The sequence below is a fragment of the Paramormyrops kingsleyae genome, chromosome 14 (assembly GCF_048594095.1).
Source record: "Paramormyrops kingsleyae isolate MSU_618 chromosome 14, PKINGS_0.4, whole genome shotgun sequence".
NCBI lineage: Eukaryota > Metazoa > Chordata > Actinopteri > Osteoglossiformes > Mormyridae > Paramormyrops > Paramormyrops kingsleyae.
The window spans coordinates 9,612,886-9,636,617 of record NC_132810.1 but is presented as its reverse complement, the minus strand read 5'-3'; the positions used below and the strand labels follow the sequence as shown (position 1 = coordinate 9,636,617).

Genomic DNA, 23,732 nt, shown 5'->3' with positions numbered 1-23,732 from the left:
GCCCCAACGTCTATGTGCTCCATGTTCCAGGCTCGTGTTCGAAGGACAGGGGACCGTGGATCGTGAAGCCGGTGGCGTCCTCCAGAGGGCGGGGAATCTACCTGGTTAGCAACGTAAGAAAGGCTGCTGGGCCAATTGGGATAAAGGGGCGGGATTAAGCGTGAGGGCAGGGTTGTGTAGTTACGTAAATCTGGCTGCTTGGTGTGGCCCAGCCCAGATCTCACACCCAGTGTGATTGCTGGCGAAGAGTGTCGGCCGAGGGGGGAAGCCTATCCGGGAGAGTCGTCACGGACTGTGTTTCCTATTAAACACCCCTGAAGTAAATCAAGCGATCGCTTGTAAGAGCCCCGTAAGGCTCTCCCACTTGGACATCAAACAGAGTTTTTTTTTTTTTTTTTTATATTGGAAGAATTTTTATGAAATGGTGGAAAGAATGTACTTGGATGGTGAGGGATCAATTCCTATGCCGCGTATGATCTCCTGCCAGGCCCGCTGCCTTGCACTCTCTCCGGGAGCCACACCTGCGGCACGCGCTGGCCGCCTCGCCGGGCTCACGCCCCCTGCTGGCTCATCTTACCATTTCATGTTGTTGCCATTTTTTTTCCCTGCTAATTCCCGGCAGCCCCCTGTCTCCGAAATGGGCTGCTGGTAGAATGTTCCAGACAGGAGCAGCCGCGGAGGGGGGAGGAACTGGCTGCTCTTAGGAGGAGTAAAGTCTGTGTCACTTGTTTGTTTCCGTGGGGACGGATATTGTGAAAACGCCCCCTCCTCCCTTCACTAAACTGCCCCCGGCTGCCTCTTCTGCCTTAGTGCAGAGGAAAGGTGCCAAAGTTTTCCTTTTTGTTACCATTTCTCATCTATTTCTGAATTATTTATTTTTTGGGGGGGGAGGGGGATGTCAGCGATCATCAGTCTCATTAGAAGCATGAGAAATCCCCCACAACATCATCGGGGCACACAAGGGTGTGTCTGGTTTGTGTCCCCCCCCTCCCCAACTAAAAATGGGATCCAGTCATTACCCATTGATGTTTTCTTACCCTTTCCATCACAACACATAACTGTAATACCTTCTCTCTCCACTGGTGGCAGCCAAACCAGGTCCCGCTGGATGAGAACATCCTTGTGTCTCGCTACATCAGCGAGCCCCTGCTGATTGACGGTGAGCGTGCGCTCGTGCGAGGAATGCGACTTGCGCCCCTCCCCGTGCCCCGATCACCCGTGCGTTGTAGTAACACGGCCGGTTTGTTTTCGTCTCGCGTAGCGTTGGGCCGTCTCTGAGCGCCGCTCAGCCTGAGTCATGTTTCTGCCTGCCTTTCAGACTTCAAGTTCGACCTGCGCTTGTATGTTCTGGTGACCTCCTATGACCCCCTGATTGTCTACCTCTATGAAGAAGGGCTATCCAGGTAGAACAAGTGCTCCCATTCACCCATGCAAGGCCCCCGTCTTAATTTGCCTTAATTCTTTATTTATGCCTTAAGTAATAAGGGGATTCTGGAATTTTGTTTTAGCTGATTATGTGCTGTTTGTCAGCTAAAGGCTTGCTCTAGGTGACGATGGTGACCATAATGGTGATGATGGTGGTTGTGTTGTGATGACAACGATGGCGATGACGATTGCCATGTTTTGAAGTACAGGAGAAGTACAGGCTGGCAGTGCAGTATAATAGCGGAAATCCACTCTTGTCTTCACATGTAGCCCCTACTGATGAAAACTCACGTTACACATTAATTAAATACATATACAGCACATTACTGCAGTGACCAGAAGAGTGATGAATAAACTGTGCTGGCATTGAAATGACCACTAGATGGCAGCGAAAACTTTGCTGTTCAAATGCTTGAAAACACAACTTTATTGTATTTTCTAAAAGTTGTTTTTTTTACGGGCTAAAAGCAAGCATAAAGCATATTTTTCAGGCTTTTGGCCGTCACAGGTGACCAGCTCTGTGCAGTGTTAACACCCGTGAGTCGTAAGGCTTTTTTCAGGCCTTTGTTTTTGCGCCAATTTGATTTTTACAACTCTGTTCTGGCACTGCTGTAAGTCATTGGTTGATGGAGCAAGGAGACCGCCTGGACGGTCAGCTACAGACAGCTGCAATGAAAGCGCCGCTGTGCTCCCATCGTCAGATGTTTATTTGTCATTTGTTTGGAGGATTCACGCTTTCCCTGCCTCTGATTTACCTGGGGAATCAGCCACGGGGAACTCCTAGCCGGCTCCTGTCCCCCCCCCCGCCCCTTTATCTCTGACATTCCTGCAGCCTCACGGATATTCCAGGTGGCTGCACCATGCCAAGGAATTCTCATTATTTCACATGTGGCGTCCAGTCCTCCCAAAGCTACACGGTAGGAGGGCAGCCTTGCATCACCTGCGCCCTCCTCTGCAGCCCTCCCACTAAGTTGCTTCTGCCTTTTGCAGAGGCCTGGCTTGTTTGAGTTTTGCAGTCAGGCTTCTGTACCTCCCGGTTCAGTTCTTCTGGGGCGTTTCATCACAGCTCTCCCGATAAACGGCAGCTGTGCGTCAAGGAGGATTCGGCTGCTGTCCAAACAGGCTTTTTATCATTCTGCAGTGGAATGAGGGCTCCGGATTACTCAGAAATCAACAGAGAAAGCCTTGTGTGTCGCAGAGTGTCTCCTGCCCGGGTGCCTATTAAACACAAACCCCAGGGCCTCCTATCTTCAGAGAAGCCACACACTGCGATCCTGAGATCCTGATCGGGTCCGATTTGAACTGGAGCGCTCCTTTGGAATGGGGGGAGCAGGGGATAGTTATCAGCAGGAGGGCTGTGAAAAGCCTGTCTCCGGGCAGGCTGCTGATTGGGGGGAGGGGTCACAGCCCCGCAAGGTACTGCGGTAAACGGGATTGGTCTCCTCCACACGCAGGTTTGCCACGGTGAAGTATGACCGCTCCGCGAAGAACATCAGGAACCAGTTCATGCACCTCACCAACTACAGTGTCAACAAGAAGAGCAGCGATTATGTCAGGTGCCCCCCCCCCCCCCCCCAGCCACTCGGTGCTGCTACATGTGCCAGAGGGTTAAACCGAAAGGAATAAGGCATATTCAACACACACATACTGTACATCAGTACCTTCATATTTCAGTTGCTGTGTTTATTCTGTGTTTTAGTCTTTTGGTCATGTGATCTCGGTGTTTATCGTAGTGAAAGCAAGGTAAATGTGAGAATCAGCAGCCACAGGAAGCCCCTGGGAAGCAGACAGAATACCGCTGACTCTCTAAAGTGATTTTTCAGCTGCGACGACCCTGAGGTGGAGGATTATGGGAACAAGTGGAGCATGAGCGCCATGCTGCGGTACCTGAAGCAGGAAGGGAAGGACACAACATGTGAGCCTGTAGCTTTAACCCCTGCCGTCTATATCCAGTCTGCACATTGGGATTGGTCTGGGCCAATATTTTTATTTCTCTACTTTGCTGATGGTGCGCCCTGTGTTTTGGAGTGGATTTACACTGTGACAGGTCATCAGTGTTCTCTTCACATGTAGTACAGACTCTTGAATATTTATTCTTTATTAAGCCTGTCAGGTTGGCCAGTGATGTCGGGCATGTGTTACTGCGAAGGTGGTCGTGGCACAGGCCGAATGCCGCAGAATGTACCGCACTGTGAGTAAAAGGGGCTTCCTGTGCCATGCTTGACCGAGCTCTTTGGTTCCTTCCAGCGCTGATGGCCCATGTGGAGGACCTGGTGATTAAGGCTGTCCTCAGCGCCGAGCTGCAAATCGCCACAGCCTGCAAGGCGTTTGTGCCCCATAGGACCAACTGTTTTGGTAAGTCCCGCCCCCTTCTCCTAAGCCCCGCCCCCTGTTCTTAAGGACCACATCCCCTTCCCTGTGACCTATCCCAGGAACCTCTTGCCTAAATCCTTGACGCCAGGACTAATGGCCCCTGCCCCGCCTCTCCAGCCCCCAAGAGTACCGCTCAAACCCGTACAAATCCAGTGCAAATGCCTCCAAATGGAAGTGCTGATCTTCTGGCTCGAGCAGAGAAAATATTCCCCCCCACCACCACCCCCCTAGGGCATGTGTAGGTATTCAGCCCCCCTCCACTTCCCCTCATTTTTCAGTTGTTTCCATTCGGCTCCCCAGCAGAGGCACCTCCAAGCTGCTGGGACTCAGGGCCGGCTCCTGTGAACTCCTTTCAAAGGCGTTCCGCCTGTTAGTATTGGCTCCGTGGGCCTGCCTCCCCAACCCCCCCTCCCCAACCCCCCCTCCCCCATTGCTGGCCCTAGCGGCTGGATGGGGCTGGCGCTCCCTCTTGCACAGTGACGGAGGATGCCTAGGTTTTGGAGCCTGGCTCTATTTTTAGGTGTGATCGATCCCACCCCCCCTTGGCCCAGGCTGGCAATCATTTACTCAGCACTAGGGTATGCTGATTTAGGGTGGGGGGTGCAGTTAGTACATGCGGCTCTGGCACTGACATTAAATTGCTCAGCTAGCTGGACTCCCAACCCTGGTTAGTTGGTGGGAGGTGGGGCGGGGGGGGGACAGTCTCTCGGGAGGACTGAGGGCCGAGGTGCGGATGCCAGATTGGGGAGCCACCTGCAGGCCATGCGGGGCAAGGGGTAAAGGAGGCGCTAATCGTCTTGTGGTGAAAGTGAAGCAAGGCCATCGTTAAAAGTCTTTGGGTGCAGGCGCCCTCTCTTGGACAGCAGTGGCACTGGCGATGAGGACAGACGCCAGGATGCCAGTTGTGCTGTGATGGTGTGGTTTCCCTGGTGACGGGGGACTGTGTCATACTGTGTCATGCTTTTCTAAATGATGTCTCTAAACGACTTGGTTACACTAAGCTAGCAGCTGATGGGAAGATGTGTGTGTGGTTGTACATGCGTGTTCCTGTGTGCCTTTCTGTGGGCTTTGTGTGTACAGGTAGGTGTCATGCGTGTGCATGCGTTCTGTACATACGTGAATGACCCTCTCCGTGCGCATAGCAGGGTGCTGCCGTGTTCACATTCATGAGTAGAAAGCAATGGGTGGGCGGTTTGGTGGGGGGGGGGGGAGGGTGTTCAGCAGCCAGATGTAGGGACGCACAGCCACGCCCCCAAGTGGCTGCCGGGCCAAGGCAAACATGGCCGCCTGTCCAGCAGGCTGGCGCTCTTTTGGGGGGGGGGGGGGTCGCGCACAGTTTATCTGGCTCCGCTGCCCCCCCGCCGCCGGCGTCCGCATTTGGCCACAAGCTGGCCGTTCGCAGGGTTAACAGGCGCCTTCGACACTGCACCACACTGCACCACACTGCACCACACTGCACCACACATTAATTCATCAGATATAAAAGGGAGAAATTTCCATTCGGAACACGATACGGCGTGGCTGTTAGCGCTGCTCCCAGATCAGATCTGACGAGATACGACGAGAGCCCCTTCTGTAATTTAGATTTACTGTAAACCGGCACTTTTTCTTTTTCTTTCTTTTTTCCCCTCGGCTCGTAACGAATGTTTTCTTTTTTTGGGCCCCCATCCAGTGCGGTGACTTTACAGTCTCCCTCCGCGCCACGAGCACCGATTGCACGCCAGCTGGAGCCGCCGCTCTGTCCGTTGTGTCATTTGGGTAAAATGACGCTTTTGGGGAGTGACAAATGGAGGTGACCGCATGGGTGAAAATTCCTATCTTGGAGCCTGCCCCCCCCAGGTCCCGAATAAGTGTGTGCGTGTCTGGAGGCGTTCAGGAGCGGGCTGTGCCTGTCGGGAGTGTTGGCCTGGCTCCAGAATGTCCTGGGTAATATTGGTGCGTCTTTATCCACACCCTCAAATGGAAAAAAGCCCCCAGGAAGGCCTGCTCTCATCTGCTTCCTATAGCCTCCCCTTACCTTGTCTCAAACATTCCCCCCCCCCCCCCACAACGGCCTCATCAACCTACCACCCCCCTACACCCAGGAAAGAAAAATTGAATACGATGCTAATCCATCTTCTAAAACACTGCTAGCCCACATCTCTCTGCTCCAATAAAAGAAAAAACAGATGTAGGCTTTGATATGCCGTGAGACGTGAGTAGAGGGGGCCACCACGAAATAGGGACCTGGCCTTTATGCTTGATGGTTTTCCTGCTTGGCGGCGCAATTCCCGGCGTTCCCGCTTGACGGCGCGATTCCCGGCGTTCCCGCTTGGCGGCTTGATTCCCGGCGTTCCCGCTTGGCGGCGCGATTCCCGGCGTTCCCGCTTGACGGCGCGATTCCCGGCGTTCCCGCTTGACGGCGCGATTCCCGGCGTTCCCGCTTGGCGGCTTGATTCCCGGCGTTCCCGCTTGACGGCGCGATTCCCGGCGTTCTCGCTTGACGGCGCGATTCCCGGCGTTCCCGCTTGGCGACGCGATTCCCGGCGTTCCCGCTTGACGGCACGATGCCCAGCATTCCTGCTTAATGGCATGATCCTGGCCCCCACGCACTCAGGACCGTTCAGCACCGGATTCCTCGGCGAAGCACTGGGATCCTTCACCGTTCCTTCTGATCTGTTAGATATAAAAAATTTCTGTTTGAAAGTTCCAGCGGGGAAAAATCGGAGTGTGTTTATGCCCACCCATGCTGGTCCTCCTGTTCTGCCCCATGATTAATGATTGCCCCCTCTCCCCGCCTTGGACCGCTGATTAAACGATGTTATTACCCAGCCTTGATTTACCGGGTCCGACGCCTGTTTTATTACACGCAGAACATCCCCGTAGCTGGCAGTGAATTACTGTGTCCATCTCTCCCGTTTGCCGCGGTAGCCTGCGAACCACAGCTCCACGTTCGAGGTTTGTTGTGAAATTAAATAGCATCGTTTTCCCAAATACCCTTCAACTGTGGGCTGCGCCTCTGCTGAGGGGCGTGATTTATCGCTGGTGAATTGGACGCCGTTATTGTTATTTTTCTCATTAAGGTTTTTGATGTTTTTTAGCCGTCCCGCGGGATGCTGGCGTATCGCTCGCGATATTTCACATTTGTTTTCCCACCCGACTCCTCCGCACATCGGCGCGTCTGAGAAAAGTAAACGGCGGCACGGCGTTTGGCTTGTGTTTGCACCGAGCAGTTCTGTCTGGGGGGGGAGGGGGAAGGTTCAAACAAAACGGCGTCCCGCTCCCCAGCTAGCGGGCGCTCAGACTCCTCGTCTCCGCGGGGTGAGGAATGCAGACACCGCGGCCTGTGATATCCGCAGCAGAAGCCGGCCACCCTGCCCGTTCCCTTCATATATGCCCCCACCCCAATAAAGTGTTAAATGGCGTGGATGGGAGCAGGTGGAGGGACTGGGCAGGGACAGCACCCACTCCTAATTGGGGCCAAATGAACAACACATGGTTGCCATGCCGCCTGGTTGCCGGTGGTGGGGGCCAAAGGTGTGCATGTGCTTTTTTTTTATTGAGACCAATTTACTGCAGGGTTCTGCGACCCTCACCTGGTCCTTTTACGATGGCTTGTTTTTCCTCTGAGGGTGGGGGCAGGCGACTACTGTTTTGGCTTTCGATGTAGCTCCTTAGCCATTCAGAAATTGGACCTGGGGGGGTCTCTGAATCACATTGGCGTCTTCCTCCCGCCGTAATGGCCGGGGTCGAGAACGACTCGTTCTCCAGTCCTGCAGATTCAGCGGGATCGACGTAAACATGCCGGCTCCTTCCGTACTCGGTGTCGGATTGGGATGGGTCTGTGGTTGTGCTTTTGGGAATTCCAGCTTTAAAGTGGGGCTCCTTCCCGTCTCTGTGTGGTAATGTGGGAGAAGGTTTTCAAATACCCACCATGTTGCTTTGGAATGGAGGCCTGGCCTATACCTCTGAAAGGTGAGGTTTTCGGATTCGGAAGCAGCAGGAGATGTTGCCCGTGTGTTTGTCCTCTTAGACTAATGAGGCCCCATTAACATCAGGGTCGGCAAGATAAAAACATACAGAATGACTCGAGCCAGAGATCGATTCCTGTTGTTGTTTTTCCTGCATAAATCCCATCCTGTGTCAGACGGAGGCTGTGATGTCATCATGGGGAGGACAAGCGGGTGGGTCAGCAGAGGGGGCGTTTGGTAGCGGGGGGGGGGGGGATTCACTGCTCTTTTTTGTCTCTGATGCTTCGACCTCGGTGGTGAGGATTAGGAACATTCTTGCTCTACGACACGGGAGCGAGGCGTCAGCTACGGTCTGCCGCTCCATTTTCCCGTCTGCTTTGTTTTGTAGTAGCATTAGGCAGGATTTTCCCCTCCGTTAAAAAAAATAATAATAAAATAAAGCTGTGGTTTCTCCTGGAACCCCCCCCCCCCCCGTACTGCACCCTTTGGGCTGAGGGGCATCAGAGCCCGTTTAATGGCGGGGCAGGCGGGGCGGGCACTCCTGTTTGTACACACGCAGCTCCAGACGGTTTAGTAAAAGGGCTTTACTGTGCTGCTTTTTGCCAGGCTGGCTTCGGGGTGGGATACACAGGGTCCCCCCCCCAGGCGCCGTTCCCTCTCACATGGAAAATCCTCCCAGAACTTTCCAAGTGTGCGGCAGTGAGGGGAAAGAGCCCTGTCCTATCAACAGTTTATTCTGTTTTTTTTTCTTTTTTCTGGAATCCCGGCATACCCGCCCCCCCCCCGCCCCCAATATTTGCACGCCTTGTGACCATAACGACCCCGCTTGGTGGCTGCCTCCACTAATCACGGTCGGCATGCAGAGGTTTCATTGTGAGTTATTGTTATTTGGGCCGATTTGGACGATGGGGAGATTACAGCATGTAATCATACCTCCATGGCTTTGCCAGAGAGGGAAAAAGGTTTTTTTGTTTCTCCGGGAACCAGAGGCCCTGGAAGTGGCAGCAGCTCTTCAGGAAGCCTGCAGGACTCGTGACGTCGTGGTGACATTGTGTTCTTTCTATACAGAGGAGCTGTCATTGTTGCACTTATTCTTGGAAACTCAATACAGTCCTGCTGGGTTAAGGACCCTCCCCCCCCCCGGGCTACACACGGCCATTGGCACACAATGAGTTTTCTGTCATAGATCTGGCTAATCTGGATCTCCTCCAAGTTCTGGAGACCTGGCCTGGCTGTTTCATTTGTTTTCAAGGCAGGGGGGCCCTTCTCATTCTCCCTGATAGTTTAATTGGGCTTTGGGGGGGGGGGAGTGTTTGAGACATAGGCCTGTCACTGTTACTGGCTTGGTTTCCGTAAATCGCCAGCAAGGCGAGGCTGTTTTTACGATCCGCGCGCGTATGTGGCGGCTAAACAAGCGGACTGTGTTCGCTGGGTACTGAGGGCCGCTGTTTCTGGGCACGTGCCCTGTCACGCAGACAAGCAGCCCCCCATCACGGTATCCCTGGGGGGGGTCCCATGTCACCAGCCCTTCCTAAGGCGTCGAATGAGCACACCACCTCATTCATGCGTGTGAGCAATAGACACTAAATTGATCTTAGGATGGAAGGTAAGCAATTGAGCCAACAGCCATGAGTAAATGGACTGATTGGCCCACATTGTTTATTGAACTTCACTACCAGTATTTTTTTATTTAAGTCAAAATGGTTTAAAGGGTGTGTAAGTGACCAGCAATGCTGAAAATGTCCTTGATACAAAGGTAAGGACTCTAACTAATGTCAGAAATGGCTTGAAGATGTTTGTTTGCTTTTGTTTCCGAATGGAGTGTTTGTGATCCCATCCAATGTCCCCTGGACAAGCAGTGATGGTAATCTATGTTGGCAAATAAATGCGCCGAAACGCCAAAGTGTAACGGCGTGCGGTAAAGCAGAATGGGCGTTATCAGAAGCCGCTCTCCATGCATACTCCTCTGATCTTACAGCCAGCATTCGGGTCCTAATGGACTGGTAATCAGTAGCAGAATTTGATGGATCCCACATCTCGCGTCAACTTTGAGTGTCCCCCCCGCCCCCCAATGATTTATTCGCTTCAGACAGATTCTTGACAATTCTTCCTTGGATGGCTTCTCTACACCCCCGCCCCCCAAATCCCCCAAATCAGAGCGATTACAGCGAGACCCCAGCCCTGTCTGCCGCCAGTCGTCCCATTGCCTCGGTTTTCCCCGGAGATCCTAGCAGCACACACCCTGTGTGTTGTGGTTTTTTGACTCAGGGCTTTTTCTTCTGCCCCCCCCCCCCGCCCCCTGCAGAACTCTACGGCTTTGATGTCCTCATCGATTCGAACCTGAAACCTTGGCTTCTGGAGGTCAACCTGTCCCCATCTTTGGCCTGGTGAGTCAACGATACTTCCCTTGTTGTCCCTCCATTAATGATACAGTCGCTCTCTGTGGCTTGTAGGGCCGTTTCTTTGGGTTTCCATCGGCTCTGACTCGCGACCCGTGAGTAGATGTCGATTCCTTATGCTTCCTTGGCAACCGGAGCAAGGGATGATGTCAAAGGCTGTAAATTTGTTTGCCCATTTCTTCAAACAGTGCAAAACCAGGAGGTTTTGGTCTTAAGGAAAGCAGGAATGAGTCAAACACTGTTTTTAGGAAACCCGGCTCTGCCTAAAGACTCATAAACAATATCTGGTTAGTTCTATAAATAGACCTGGGAATATTGCACGTAAGGAAATGGGAGTTTCGGGATTTTCACTTCATTAGACCAATAAAAGCTGCTCAGCTGGACTTAAGCACTCAGGCTGGTATCCACTTGAAAAACAACATTTAGTTTCGCTGACATTCCAGCTCACTAAAGGCCCCAAGTATAATGTGACAGTTGTGTTCATTTTAACCCCGTAATTGACTAATGTCTTTGTTAACAAGAGAACAAGCCGTACATTTATAATGTGTCGGAATATGGAAACAATCTACGATTGGCTTATAAAATGCAATTAATTGGTTGTCCATGGCCCCGTTAAGAGGGTTTATTGTGCAATTAATGTCTTATTAATGGTGCGCAACGTTTAAGGCTGCTTTGAGATTTGCAACCCCAAATTAGCTGTTTACTGCCAGTTGAATTAATAAATGTATTTTGTTTTTAAGTTGTAATTGTTCCTCCCCCCCTTCTAAAAATGGTTTGTGAATGACTTTATTGTTATTATGTATTTATTGTTTTGTGGGACATGTTTCCCTACACAAACAAAAGTGAACGGTGACAGTGACAATGGTGAGAATGGTGATGAGGGCGAGTGCTTTGGGCATCTTCCTGCTGTCATTTGTTGTATCTTTCAGCTTAACTGATACCTAGCAGTCATTCTTTGGAATCTTTAACAGCGATATCAGTGCCACTAGCAATAAACTGCATCATTCACTGAACAATGAAATACATGATGGACACAAAGGTTGCATAACATTTTACCAGCTTTAACAGATTATGAAATTATGAAGATGTCGTCTTGAATGTCTAGTGCTGGTAAATTTAACACTTGCTAGTGTACAGCCTGACACCTGAATGGAGTTGTTTTTTGAATATATTTACTTGTATCTTGCTATCCCCGTCTCCTCCTGTCATGGAAGACTGCGCTGCTCTGCTCTGCGCTGCTTTGGAGGTCTGACGTGGACCTCATTGCTCAACACATTTTATCTCTTCTTCTCTGTTGGCCGCAGTGATGCTCCACTGGACCTGAAGATCAAAGCCAGCATGATTTCTGACATGTTCTCCCTCGTGGGTGAGTTCGGCACTCTCCGAGTGATTAATACAGGCTTAATGGGCGGCTTTTGGGAGGGGTAGAGGTTCTGGGGAGGTTCTCGTTTTGCGTTTCTGGAAGTCGGCTGGTGTGCAGATGGCAGAGACTCAGATGAATGTCCCCACCGCAAACAACTTGTTAACAAGTTGGTCTCGTGTTGGCTGGAGGGAGGCCTGGCCTCCATCTCGCCCCGGCGACCGTACATCTGAAGACTGAAAGAGGAATTAAGTGGAAAGGCTGCCTTTTTTGTGGGGGGGGGGGACCATGTGCTATTCCAGTGCTTGTTTTAGCTTAATGGGAATCTGTAAAGTAACACTTGGGTTACACCAGTGTTTCTCAAACCAGTACTCAGGGAGCCCCAGACAGTCCACATTTTTGCATCCTCCCAGCTCCCAGTGCTGTCATGGTAACTAAGACACTGCTCCAAATGCTTTGTCTTATAAATTAAAAAAAACAAACAAATACAGCCTAATGTTGGGGTTACGCTCCGAAGAACCCATCGTAATTTGAAAATATTGTAAGTCGAATGTGAACGCAATATGATACATCACAAAGAAAAAAACACTGTACGATGTGTTGATAAACACTGTATGAGATGTTCCTGCACATGATCGCTACAGAGACTGAAGCGTGGTTGTGTGGATGCTGCCATCGCCCGGCATTAATCGTACGATATATCACTAACCTGGCAGCAGATCAAAATTCAAAGCTTGATGACTACTAAATGTGCGTCAAGGAGCGTCTGTAAACATCTCATTGTTTGGTTCAGATGTGCTGGAAGTGGGGAGGGAGCGAATAATGTGCACTGTCTGGGGGTCCTTGAGGACTGGGTTGAGAAACACTGGGTTAAACCAATCGGTGATTGACAGCAATCCTGCCTACTATGGGTGTGTGATCCTTGTGTAAGTATAAATGCCTTTGTGCTCCCAATAGCTTGACAAGCCGGCTTGACATGGGCTAAGTGAAATGAAGAGGTCCTCCTTTTGATTTGTGATTCCTTTCTGCCCCTGTCATCTTAATCACAGAACTCAGAGTCAGTCTGACGTAAATGGGACAAGTAGCTGGAAAGAGAGCGGACCCTTGCACACTACTCTGGTGGTGGGTGGGGGGTGGGGCAACAGCACTGTGAAAGTTCTCAAGCATCATGTGACACTCTGGACGGGCCGTCCATGAATATCCTCATCTTGTCATAAGGATTATTCTCCAGTTTTCACCTGAGCGGGGGCCACGCTCTCGAGGTTTTGGGAATTTTTAGACCCCCATACCTCATTCCCGTCTCTGGGGCTTGGGCTATGACAGGTTCTCTAGGATTTATTTTTGAGCCGGGTGTCTCGTGTTTATGAAACCCCACTCTGTAAATCTGTGCTCCGTAAGAACACTTGCTAATTGGCTGTTTTGCAGCACCGCTGTGGATTTTGCCGTGGAGACAGTTGGGCATTATTTTATGCTTCAAACTCGCCCGTTTTTATTAAACATTGTCTGTTGAGGTTAGTTAGAGAGCCTTGCGATTGGCTAATGGTATTGGAAACCACAGGCATTATTAACTCTCATTAAATGGCTTACAGAGTGAAATCGTCAACAGAAAGACGGCTTTATTCCTGAGCCTCACTTTCTCTGTTCGGAGCAGGAGAAACGGGATCTTTCATTTATGAATGCAGAGCTTTCCTTGGCGCGCGCTCTGACACAGACATCTAGAGCCCTGGGCTGAGATTAACACTGTTTACACAACACAAATGTAGAGTTTAGGGGGGTGCATTTACATCCCGTCATTCCTGCAGTCTCAGGTAGTCGGCTCTGCTCTTCAGTCTCTCGCACAGGACGCAAGTCTGTGCCTGAGTCCTCGCCGCTTCCCCCACGATATTTTATCATAGTCCTGACTTAACATCCGGGAGAGCGAATCCTGCTTGGCTTTCATGGGAGCTGTTGAATTTGGGATCAAGAAATCGTTTCTGGAACATTCTGTAAAGGTCCGGCACACGTCCGTTCGCACTCCTCGTAGAATTTCTTCCATTTGCGCCTGTCCCCTCTCAGAATGGGGCTCCGATTGGGCCGTTGGGTGGTACTCGTGGTTTCTGGTGCCAGCGTCTCGGTAATGGGGTGGCTTTCTGTGGCCTCCCCTCTCCCTGTAACATATCAGAGTGGCAGTGTGCCCCCCTCCCTCCCCCCCCCACCAACATATGGCTTGAATTCCCATCCCAAGCGGTCATTAAACAAAATGGGGAGATCATAAATTGCCAGTTATCTTTGGAGGGACGTGTTAGCGCCAGCCGGGGGGGGGGGACGGGCGCCGCCGTGTAAAACATACCCCATCCATTATTCACCAAACAAGCCCACAACTTTGGGCCATGTCCCAGCCCTTTAAATAATCACAGTCTTCTACTAAAGTTTGTTAACCGTCTCCCCCATCCCCCCCCGGCTGACGTGGCTGTCAGTAACCTGACAGAGGTGTTTGCAGGGCCTCGGCTCCATACCAGTCTTCCTGGGGGTAGGCAGGTTACCCGCCCCCCAGGACTCGCCAGCCGGTGGCCCCCGTCTGTGTCGCGTGCAGCCCAGGGTGTGACATGCTCCCCTGTGTGACTGATGACTGTGTTGTAACTTTATCTCATTTTTAAATTCCCCTCCAGGCTTCGTCTGCCAAGATCCGCTGCTACGCCAGACCCAAGCCGGACGCGGCCCACCAGACCCGAGCTCACGGTCCCAGGCTCGCAAGGCCCAGGTAAGGCCCATGTTCCTTGGAAAGCCGAAACTTTCCATGGCTTGTGCTCCGGGGCTCCCCGCGTACTGTGGATCCGCAGTGCGGTGTTGGGAGAACCAGCGCTGATGCAATCACAGCGCCCGGTCATATCATTCGACGGCACCCGCTTTTATTGGCCGGCTGGCGGTCGCGGTGCCGAAGCCAGGTGACACATGCTGGAAAAAATCTGTGACTGCAATCAAAAAACAAAAAATTTCAAAAGTTTTGTATTTCGTTTGGTTACTTATGGGAGGGCTGGGTAGGGGTTAAGGCTGTCATTGTTAGGATTAGGGTTTTTCCCCATAGGAATGAATGACAAACCCCACAAACGTGTGTGTGTGTGTGTGTGTTTGTGTGTGGTGCCCTGTGTGTGTGTGTGTGTTTGCGTGTGCGTGTGCGTGTGCGTGTGCGTGTGCGTGCGCGTGCGCGTGTGGTGCCCTGAGAGTGATGATGCTGTAGAGGGCCTGGTTCCCCGTTAGTGCTCATTAGGTCTCACCTCCGTGTCCCACGTGTGTTTGTGTGTGGTGCCCTAGTGTGTGTGTGTGTGTGTGTGTACGTGCGCGTGTGCGTGCGCGTGTGCGTGTGGTGCCCTGACAGTGATGATGCTGTAGAGGGCCTGGTTCCCCGTTAGTGCTCATTAGGTCTCACCTCCGTGTCCCACGTGTGTTTCCCATAGCGCCCACACTCAGCACAGCCAGCCTCTGCAAACACCAGACCGGTGAGTTTTACCGCACACTCATCTGGGGACATAAAATGACCCATTAATCTGTTCATCCCTCCCCTCATCCCTTTTTCTCTCGCTCTCTTTTCCTGTCCTCGCTTCACGATGCTGCTATGCTCTGTCACCGGTAAGAAACTGAAAGTCTTTGACTATTCCTTTGGAAAGTGTGGTTTTAAAAAATCGCTCAGTGGAGTCCTCAGGCTCAGGGCTGTTTCGATTGGACAGTAATTGTGAAAGAACAGTTTTAAGTGTTTTCTTTGCTAGTTAGGCTGGCGTTCCTGTAATTATGGAAATATTCTAAAAGTTGTTCTACTTAAGTATTAAAATGGCTTTAATGCACAACCAATTCGACTAATAGACATGATTCCATTGGGCAGTTTAGTACTTGGACCAGATGCTGGAGGAACATTATGATCTGATTGGCTGACATTGGGCAGCGGGTTTGGGGGATTCGCTCAGATGGTAACAGAGGGAGGTAAAGGAGTGCTGTCAGCGGACCTGATTGGATTCCCGCGGGGATCTCGTCTGTCTCTCCGGCCCTTTAAGAGGCACCGGCGGGGATCATTACGTGGAATTAGGAGCCCGTCAGTCGCTGGCTGCGGGCCCCATAGACAAATTAAACACAATCCAGAGGCTGTTTAGATGACAGGATCTATATGCGAATGCTGAGGTGGGGGGGCGTGGGGGGGGGCTGTGTGCTGGCTCTTGGCTGAGACCCGAGCCTCCTTGCCAAGGTCGTCAGTCATTTATGGTAATGCGTGTTTTGGGGGGAGACGTGGAATACCAACAGGGAGATAAAATGTGCCATTTATTTAAGAGACTGCATTTGGGTGGAGGGGGTGGGGGGGGCACTAAATGTTACATTGCCCTCTGGGGGGGTGTAACTCAAGGCATGAATATGGGACCCTCTTCCCTCACAAATAAGCACCTAGATGTGTTTTCAGACTCTGGGAAATTTCTGGAAAGTTCTGCATGATTGCCTCTGAGGTTCCTCCTACACCATTTCGGGTGGCCTGCTTGTGTAAGGCTGTGCATGCTAAATGATCTTGTCTGGAGGAGATGGCTTTGGGGAGCGGGAATCCTCTAGATGGCCTGAGAGAGCCTAAATACAGCAGAGCCAGTGGCCTTGTTTATGATTCTGTTTTCTGGTTATAATAGCTGTGATAACCAATATGTGACCAGTGCTGATACCTCCTCCCCAGCGACAGCGACCCATGTCAGCCAATGAGGTGGATCCAAATGGCCTGAAGGACAAGCCAGGGGCCAATGAGGGGGACAGCACCCTGGGCCTCACTACAGAGGAGGTAACGCCCTTTGTGCCGGCTGTCCATTCCTCCTGGCTCTCTGTCGCCCCCACACAGCGACAAAGCAAATTATCACGGGCCGGTTTTTCCTTTGTCAGCTGAAGGTGCTGAGGAGGATGAAGGAGGAGCACGAAAGGAGAGGCGGTTTCATCCGGATTTTCCCCACCGCCGAGACCTGGGAGCTGTATAGGTAAGAGGGTCTGGGGGGGATCAGCTGTCTCGGCGGTTCCGGATCTCAGTTTCTGTGTCTGTGGGTTGGGAAGGAGGATGGCGGCCAGCGGGAGGCGCTCTCTGCCCTGGGGGTGAGGTGCGATGCAACAACGGCTGCTGTGTCACACCGGGAAGGCCCCTGGCGTGACTTTTCCTGCATGAGCGTCGTCACTTGAATGAAAACCTCTGTGTCTGTACACGGGGGCGCTTGTGTGAGACCGCGGGCCGTGCATGGTGCCTTGTGGGGGTCGGCCCCCAGCACATATCCTTCAGGGGTCCCCGGGAGGGCTTTATGGCCCGGTTTGGCTGTGTTTATGTTGGGAGCTTGGTTTCCCAGGGTGCTGCAGCGGGGGTCACCAGAGGAGGGGGCGCTTCCCGCTCCGCCAGGAGGGCTCTGCGCGAAATTTAAAACCCCAAAATTTTCCTTCCGCCCCTGCAGCGGTTACCTGGAGTACAGGACGTCAATGAACTACATGCTGGCTAGCAGACTGTTCCCAGAGAGGTAAGTGGGTCTTTGTGGGGTAGGGGTGCTCTGCAGGGCCACATTAATCTCTTAGTGTTGTACACATGGGGGCCCCAAACGGCGGTTGAGCAACAGCCCCTTGCCTGTGAATGGGGGGCCCGTATATGAGGAGCTCACATTCTGGGGGTCTCGTGTTGTGAAATAAAGGGGCCGTCTTGTGGGTCCCAGGGGCTGCGTTGACAGGGCTGCACCATGGGGCCGCTGGCCGCCTTGGCTCCTCTCTCATCCCGCTGTCAGTGTTGCACAACGTCAGCTCCGTTAGCTGCTCTCCGTGCCCCCCCCCACACATACACACACACAATGCCCGTTCTGTCTCCCTCCGCTCTGCAGGTCCGGGAAGCTGGCGCCGGTCTGGAAGTCCCGGTGGGTGTCTCCCCCCCCCCCCCCCCCACCCCTCCATCCCGTTCCTGGTTTTAAAATGGTGCTTCGCTATGGCTGCCGTTGCTGACCGCATGTTGCCCCGCCCAGGGGCAGCGGGACGGGCAGCGGGACGGGCAGCGGGACGGGCAGCGGGACGGGCAGAGATGTGGCAGCGGCCGACGCCGCCCACGCCTTCCGCGCCGCACAGTATGAACGGAAACTGCTCACCCTGGAGGCGAGGAAGAGGAGGAGACGGAGGGCCGCCCAGCATTCGGCCCTCGGGAGAGAGAGAGCAGGTGCCCGGCGGGGGTCGTGCGATTTCTGCCCCTGGGGCTCAGGACAGTGCAGGGGATCCCGCAGAGAGGCCACCCTGTGCAACTGCGTGGTTTATTTTCCCATTTTCCACAGAAATCTGAGTGTTTCGCTCTCAGTTTCAGCACCTGCCCTGTGTATTTGTTCCAGATTTTGGCTTTTGTCAGAGCATGTGGTTAAAATCGCTCCCCCCGACCCCCCCCCCCCCCCCCCCCACTAGATCTCGGCCTCCCTCTCCCTTTGGCTCTAGATGCCTCGGCCCACAGTGAAATCCTCGCCGGGATTGTTGAAGCACGCAAACTATGTGTTAGCCCCCCCCCCCCCCCACACTGTGCCAGGGAACAAACGATGATGAGGCCTGTTTGGTCGCCTAGGAGGACAGCAGATGATATTTGCCATGAATTCCTATCATAGTAAACATGAGAAAAGTCGGCGTTGGGTTTTCCCTTTGAGCCCCCCCTTCCTGGCGATGATCAGAGGAAAGCACACTGAGTGGGGGGGGGGGGGGGGGTTCAGTGCACCACCTGGGCAGCTCACGTAAGCGGCGGAGGATAATCATGATGCGAGCAGGTAGGAGGTGGGCATGCGGGGGCCTGTTACCATGCCGACTGACAAGCTGCCGATCCGCCCCCTTAGCTTGTTTTCTCGTGACCGTCTTTGTGTGAACTTGGCACCTGCTTCACGTGCCTGATTATGAAACTTGAAGTCACGCCCCCCCCCCTCCCCAAATGTGGACTGAGATCCTGAAATATGTTCCCCCCCAGTCAGAAAATGCACAGCTCCAACTCCGGAGATCAGCGATGGCGAGGGGGACGGCACAGAGGACCGGGAGATGGAGGGGGAAGAGACGGAGGATGGGAGGAGGGGAGCGGCCCGCCCGGGTGACGACATGCCCACACCCCCCCAGCCCACTTCCAAAATCAGCCTCTTCCACATCTTGCAGGATGGCTGGGAACTCAGGTCAGCATAAGCCCGAATCCCCCCCCATGCCTTCGTCAGGCTGGCCTGCTTTTCGCTGCCCCCCCCGGCATTCGGTAGCCCCAGCTGGTGCCCCCACCCCCTTTCACTTTCACTGCTGAAGTGTGTTTATCCTCCTCACACGAGAAGGTCTCCTCCATGCATCATAGTCACAGAGTCCAGTGAGGGGCGTGGCCTAATCGCCCCTCCAATCAGGGACATCGGCTGTCCGTCTCTGTTCTGATGGTGATTCTTGGACGGGTGGCATCTCGTCCTGGTGCCTCACACACTGGCTCTCTTCCCACAGCGACATTAATGAGGCTCACATACAGATTCCTGGCTGCTGTCGTTTTTTTTCCCCCAATGTTATTTTCTTAATGCGCATCTGAAATCCTAATTGGAAGGGGAATTATAATGACAAGTCTGAGTTTGCAGGCATTCCTCTGCGCTTGCCAGCGTTTCGGAGGAGCCGGCCTGATCACAGCACACTGTATCATTGTTGTGTTTGACACTTTTCCTTTCTTTCTGAAAACACCTTTCTACCCCTTTGCCGAAAGCGCAAATCCTTTCCCTCCATTGTAATGACATTCGGGACATGGGGGGGAGAGTGTGGCCATGTGACACATGACTCCTGTCTGAGGTGTCTCCCCCTGCTGGCGGTCCCGGGTGCAGCCGGCCCTGGGGTAGCTGTCGGTTTTCACACTGCTGCTCAGGGTCAAGTCAGGATCTCGCTTTATGTGATCAACACGTGTGACTTACTGTCACTTCTGTCTGTTGCCCTCCTTCTCTCCTGTAATCCATCCCCCACCCCCCCCAGCAAAGTGCAGGCCCGCACCACCTTCTCCTCCTACCTCCGGCGGGTGCAGGTCAGGCTGCTGGAGGAATGCAGGGGACGCCTCGGCTTGGCCTGGCAGGACAGAGACCGTGACCAAATGGTAAGCGCTTCGCTTCCAATCGCGGCCAAATCGGGATAATTAATGGGTGGTTTTGAAGTCTGTGCTCACGCGAGGTTGGATGGGAAATGGGGCTCTCCTCACGTCGGAATGGCGAGCTCTACCTGCTGGAATCGCGGCGAAGGGGAATCCGCAGAATATCTCGCTGTGAGCATTCTAAATACGCAGTCTGATTGCGAGTTCTTCATTTGGAAAATCTCTTTTTTTTTTTATTCTTTTTTTTAAACCAGGGGGACAGTTTAATGTAGACCTGTAGGAATGTGAAGGTGCGGCTTCTTGTTAAGTTGTCGGGCGTCCCTGGGGCATTTACGAGGAAGTGGGCGTGGTCTCGGTGGGCAGAGGCAGGGCGGGGGTGCGGAGCGTAGCTGTGCTGCTATTCTTAGTCGGGGTGTGTGACACGGTGACCTTGACCCGATGTCCCCCCTCAGGAGCTGGTGATGCGCTTCCTGAAGCGTGCCGCTGGCAACCTGCGCCCAGAGTTGCAGATGTCCCTGCCCAGCCCCCGGCTGCCCCCTGCTGACCGCCGCCGCCTCCTGTCGCTGCAGCTGGGCAACTTCATCCAGCGCTACGACAAGGTGCCTCCCACAACGGTTCTCCTAAAGCTCCGATACTCGCCGAACTGTGCCGGCTTCTTAAAACGCAGACATCGCAGACCGGAAATGAGCGCTGCCAGGTTACTTGCTGGTCCGTGTGATTCTCTGCCCCTGCTGATGTTGGGCACCCCCCCCCCGGTGGGATCCGCTGACCTCCCGCCTCCCTGGGGCCGTTGCTGGAGATAACCTCAGGCCTCCACTTGTTCTCCCTCTTCCCAGGAGACGGAGCACATGCAGCCTGTAGAGGAGGAGCGCCGGCTCGATCCAGATGTCTTCCAGGAGTTCGTGGCCAAAGCCAGGTTAGCTTCTCTCTCTGCCTGTCCTCCCGCCATTGAGTTCCTGCATCTTCTCCATTCATTCCATTGAAGAAAACTGGCTCTTTACCTCAGTCCCCAGCCCTTTGCTGGGGTTTTCTAAGCCCCTGCATTTACCCCCTCCCTCAGTGAGAGCGATCTGGAGGAGGTCCTGACGTTCTATACTCAGAAGAACAGGTCGGCCAGCGTCTTCCTGGGGACACGGTATGGGAGCAGTGGGGGCCACGCAGATCCCAGTGAAAGGCCCAGCCGGATCGGTGAGCTGATTGGACCGTCGCCGTGATGTCAGGCCCTGCCGCACATCCACCGCGGTTGCCAGTTACTCACTGAACTCATCATGCCGGAAGTGTGTCCTCAGTGGGTCCTGCAGGGGGAGAGAGCGCATGTCACTCTGGTCTAGTCTCAGTCTGTCTGTGTGTCCCCCCGTCTGCTGGGCGTCCACGCCGCTCGCTGCACTTTCCCCGCCGTTGCCACAACGGCACCAAGCAAACATCGTGCCCCCCACCCCCACCCCCACCAGCCGTATCAAACCGAGTGGCGGCATCATTCTCAGTTCATATGACTCAGATTAGCTTTGTAAAACCACAGACTTTTACGTTTTGGTATAAATCTGTTGAGGGAGCCCGGATTTCAGACTTGTGTTTTTCACACCAGTGTGAGGGAGCCATGGGGGTGGGGGGGGCTCACATGGTCTGTGCTGATTCTTTTGCTAGAAAAGCCTTGGTTTTTTAGTGCAAGCCCGACTGTGGGCTTTAGTTACGGCAACAGAAACCCACCTCATGTCCTGGCTTTAGCCCTTCAGTGGTGATTGACATCGTGGCTGCAGTTTGCGTTTTCGGCCTGTATTTAGATTTCTTTACTGCGACGTCTTAGTATTTATCGAACGTGGAAAAAATGGCGACCAGGTAAGTTTTGCCACACAGCCACGTCTTGCGCTTTACCGTTACGTTTAATGTGAAATATAGGACACCACCTGTGCCCCCCCCCCACCCGGGCTGCGGTCGTACGGCGTGGTCAGAGACCACGGGCCCCCGGCTGAGGCTGAGGTTACTCCCAGTCAGCCTTGAAGCGGCAGACGCGCCGGGGAAGTGCTCCAGTGACATATGTTATTATTACTGACGCTATTAAATAGAGTGGCCTGCAGCCGCTCCCCCCCCCCCCCCCAGGGGGCGCTGTGCTCGCATGTGATGAAACAGAAGGTGGGTCCCTGCCTTCGAAGCTCTGGAGGTCAGGGCCTCCCACAACCCCAGCCCCCGCTTGCCTGAAATTGTCCCGAATGTTTTCGGTTTCCCATATAGGTTTTGGCACAGACTTACCATAACCCCTGTGTGTGTGTGTGTGTGTGTGGGGGGGGGGGGGGATGTTAAATTGCTGCTCTCTGGCTTTATCTCCTGCTCCTCTGCTTCCACAGATGTGCCTGCCTCCAAGGGGGAGTCCACAACACAGGACCCCCCCAGGCCTGCCACCCCCCAGCCCCGCATCCAGGCCCCCAGGCCCCCTGCAACGTCCCCAGCCGTTGTGGACTGCGCCCACGTGCAGCTGCAACGCTGCCGGCTCCCTGCGCCCCCCCAGCCCACTTGTGACCCTCGGCCTGAAGAACCGCCGCCAGCCAGCATGGATCCCCCAAGGCGGGGGCAGCGGTGCTTTGCGCCCCCCCCCAACGTGCCAGTCTCGTCTGTGGCCGGCGCTCTGCAGATCTATAGCCAGAGGATGTCCCGGCCCATCTCTGCACGACCAGGTAACCCCCCTGCCCCACTAGCCAAAACATAAGGTCTGAGTCAGACCTGCAGGCAGGGAGTCAGAGGAATGTGTATGAAGCAACAGGCCTCATTACCCCCCAGGCAGCGTCACCATGGGCTCTCAGTCCTGCAGCTCAACAAGTACAGCAACAAGGTTGTGGGTTCTGATCCCATACATAAATTATAACCCTTCCCTCTACTACAGTGTTTCTCAAACCAGTCCTCAGACCTTCAGTTTGTAGTGGCGCCCTCTTGTTTCAGGGTAAACGCAATGCCAGCAGCCAGCCTATCTCTTCCTGCAGCTTGGCGTGACGGTTGAGTTCGTGTCAAATCGCGGGGCTCTGGTGCTCCGCAGAGGCTGTGAGTCACTAACAGTCCATGGCCCCCCCGGCTCCTTTTACTGTCTCCCTGCAGCATCCCGGAAAGCCAGCCCCTGCAGGCCCAGGCCTGACTCTGCAGGGGGCGCCACAGAGTCATCCCTAAGCCCCACCAAGCACAATCAGCAGGCCATCATGGTGGCCCTGCGGAAGCTGGTGGAGAAGCAGGCCAGCCGGCAGTATGCTGCCTCCAACCACATCAGTCTGCTCACCCAGCATGTGAGTAGTCCCTACCTGACCTTTGACCTCTCAGCTATGACCTTTCACATTGACCTTTAGGAGCCAGTCATCTCCTAATGAACACCAGGGGTGATTCTCAATACCAAGAATGCAAAGATCATACTTCGTCTTGCTAATTTGCCTACCCAAGAATGAATTTGGGGTGCAATGAATCATGGGATTGGTCTCGTTCGGCGAGGATGCAACCAATGTATTCTTCATATTTGGGGCGGAGCAAGAATGACATCAGGGGATTTTTGCTGTCCTCTGTACTTCTGTTCTTGAGTATTGGAACTGGTCTTCGGCAATGGAAGATGAAGTAAAACGAATACACAAGAACACAAGCACAGTCAAGTACACACATTGAGAAACACCCCAAGTCTGGAGCAATCTGTGAAAGGTCGATAAGTAGGTGGGCAGACAGACAGACTGATGAATGGATGGATGGAGATGTATCTTGGATGAAATAGCTAGGAGTTAAAAAGTAAGAAAGACATAGACAGTCCACCATGGGGAGTAGAGGGTGCGGTGGCTGCTGTGAGTGTCGGGAATCTCTGCTCTGTGTGTGGGATGCCATGTTTAATTACACGCTGAGTAACTTTCCGCTGACACCTTTGCGAGGTGCGGAGAGAGCTGCCTTTAAAAGCCATGTCGTTCAGCTCTGTTCCCGCGGGGCTCTTCCGGGGTCGACCGTGCCCCCGTAGGCAGAGTTGCATGCTCCCCGGGGGGGCAGAGAGTGTCACCACATGGGTGGGGGGGGGGGGGGGCTCTATTGGAGCACGCAATATGTTCCAGGCGTGACCAGCAGCGAGGTTCATCCCAAGGGGCCATACACACTGGATGGTGATTCACAGGGTAACGCCCACGCCGCCCCCCTTTTGACCG

At 53.5% G+C, this 23,732-nt stretch overlaps 1 protein-coding gene across 6 annotated transcripts in view; it reads left to right on the top strand.

The window, feature by feature from the left end:
• ttll5 (tubulin tyrosine ligase-like family, member 5) overlaps positions 1 to 23,732 on the top strand; it is a 51,729-nt gene that overhangs the window by 4,424 nt on the left and 23,573 nt on the right. For 3 of the 6 annotated variants that reach the window (XM_023828368.2, XM_023828370.2, XM_023828369.2), the window contains exons 7-28: positions 31 to 113; positions 1,090 to 1,159; positions 1,319 to 1,403; positions 2,880 to 2,981; positions 3,249 to 3,340; positions 3,673 to 3,780; positions 10,054 to 10,135; positions 11,452 to 11,513; positions 14,156 to 14,247; positions 14,942 to 14,983; positions 16,189 to 16,290; positions 16,389 to 16,480; positions 16,940 to 17,002; positions 17,354 to 17,386; positions 17,492 to 17,679; positions 18,460 to 18,655; positions 19,470 to 19,587; positions 20,034 to 20,180; positions 20,418 to 20,497; positions 20,642 to 20,769; positions 21,924 to 22,250; positions 22,666 to 22,847. In XM_023828368.2, coding sequence (XP_023684136.2) covers positions 31 to 113; positions 1,090 to 1,159; positions 1,319 to 1,403; positions 2,880 to 2,981; positions 3,249 to 3,340; positions 3,673 to 3,780; positions 10,054 to 10,135; positions 11,452 to 11,513; positions 14,156 to 14,247; positions 14,942 to 14,983; positions 16,189 to 16,290; positions 16,389 to 16,480; positions 16,940 to 17,002; positions 17,354 to 17,386; positions 17,492 to 17,679; positions 18,460 to 18,655; positions 19,470 to 19,587; positions 20,034 to 20,180; positions 20,418 to 20,497; positions 20,642 to 20,769; positions 21,924 to 22,250; positions 22,666 to 22,847 — 2,474 coding nt within the window. The remainder of the gene's footprint in view (positions 1 to 30; positions 114 to 1,089; positions 1,160 to 1,318; positions 1,404 to 2,879; positions 2,982 to 3,248; positions 3,341 to 3,672; positions 3,781 to 10,053; positions 10,136 to 11,451; positions 11,514 to 14,155; positions 14,248 to 14,941; positions 14,984 to 16,188; positions 16,291 to 16,388; positions 16,481 to 16,939; positions 17,003 to 17,353; positions 17,387 to 17,491; positions 17,680 to 18,459; positions 18,656 to 19,469; positions 19,588 to 20,033; positions 20,181 to 20,417; positions 20,498 to 20,641; positions 20,770 to 21,923; positions 22,251 to 22,665; positions 22,848 to 23,732) is intronic. The other 3 variants (XM_023828372.2, XM_072699260.1, XM_072699259.1) reach the window with 3 other exon arrangements.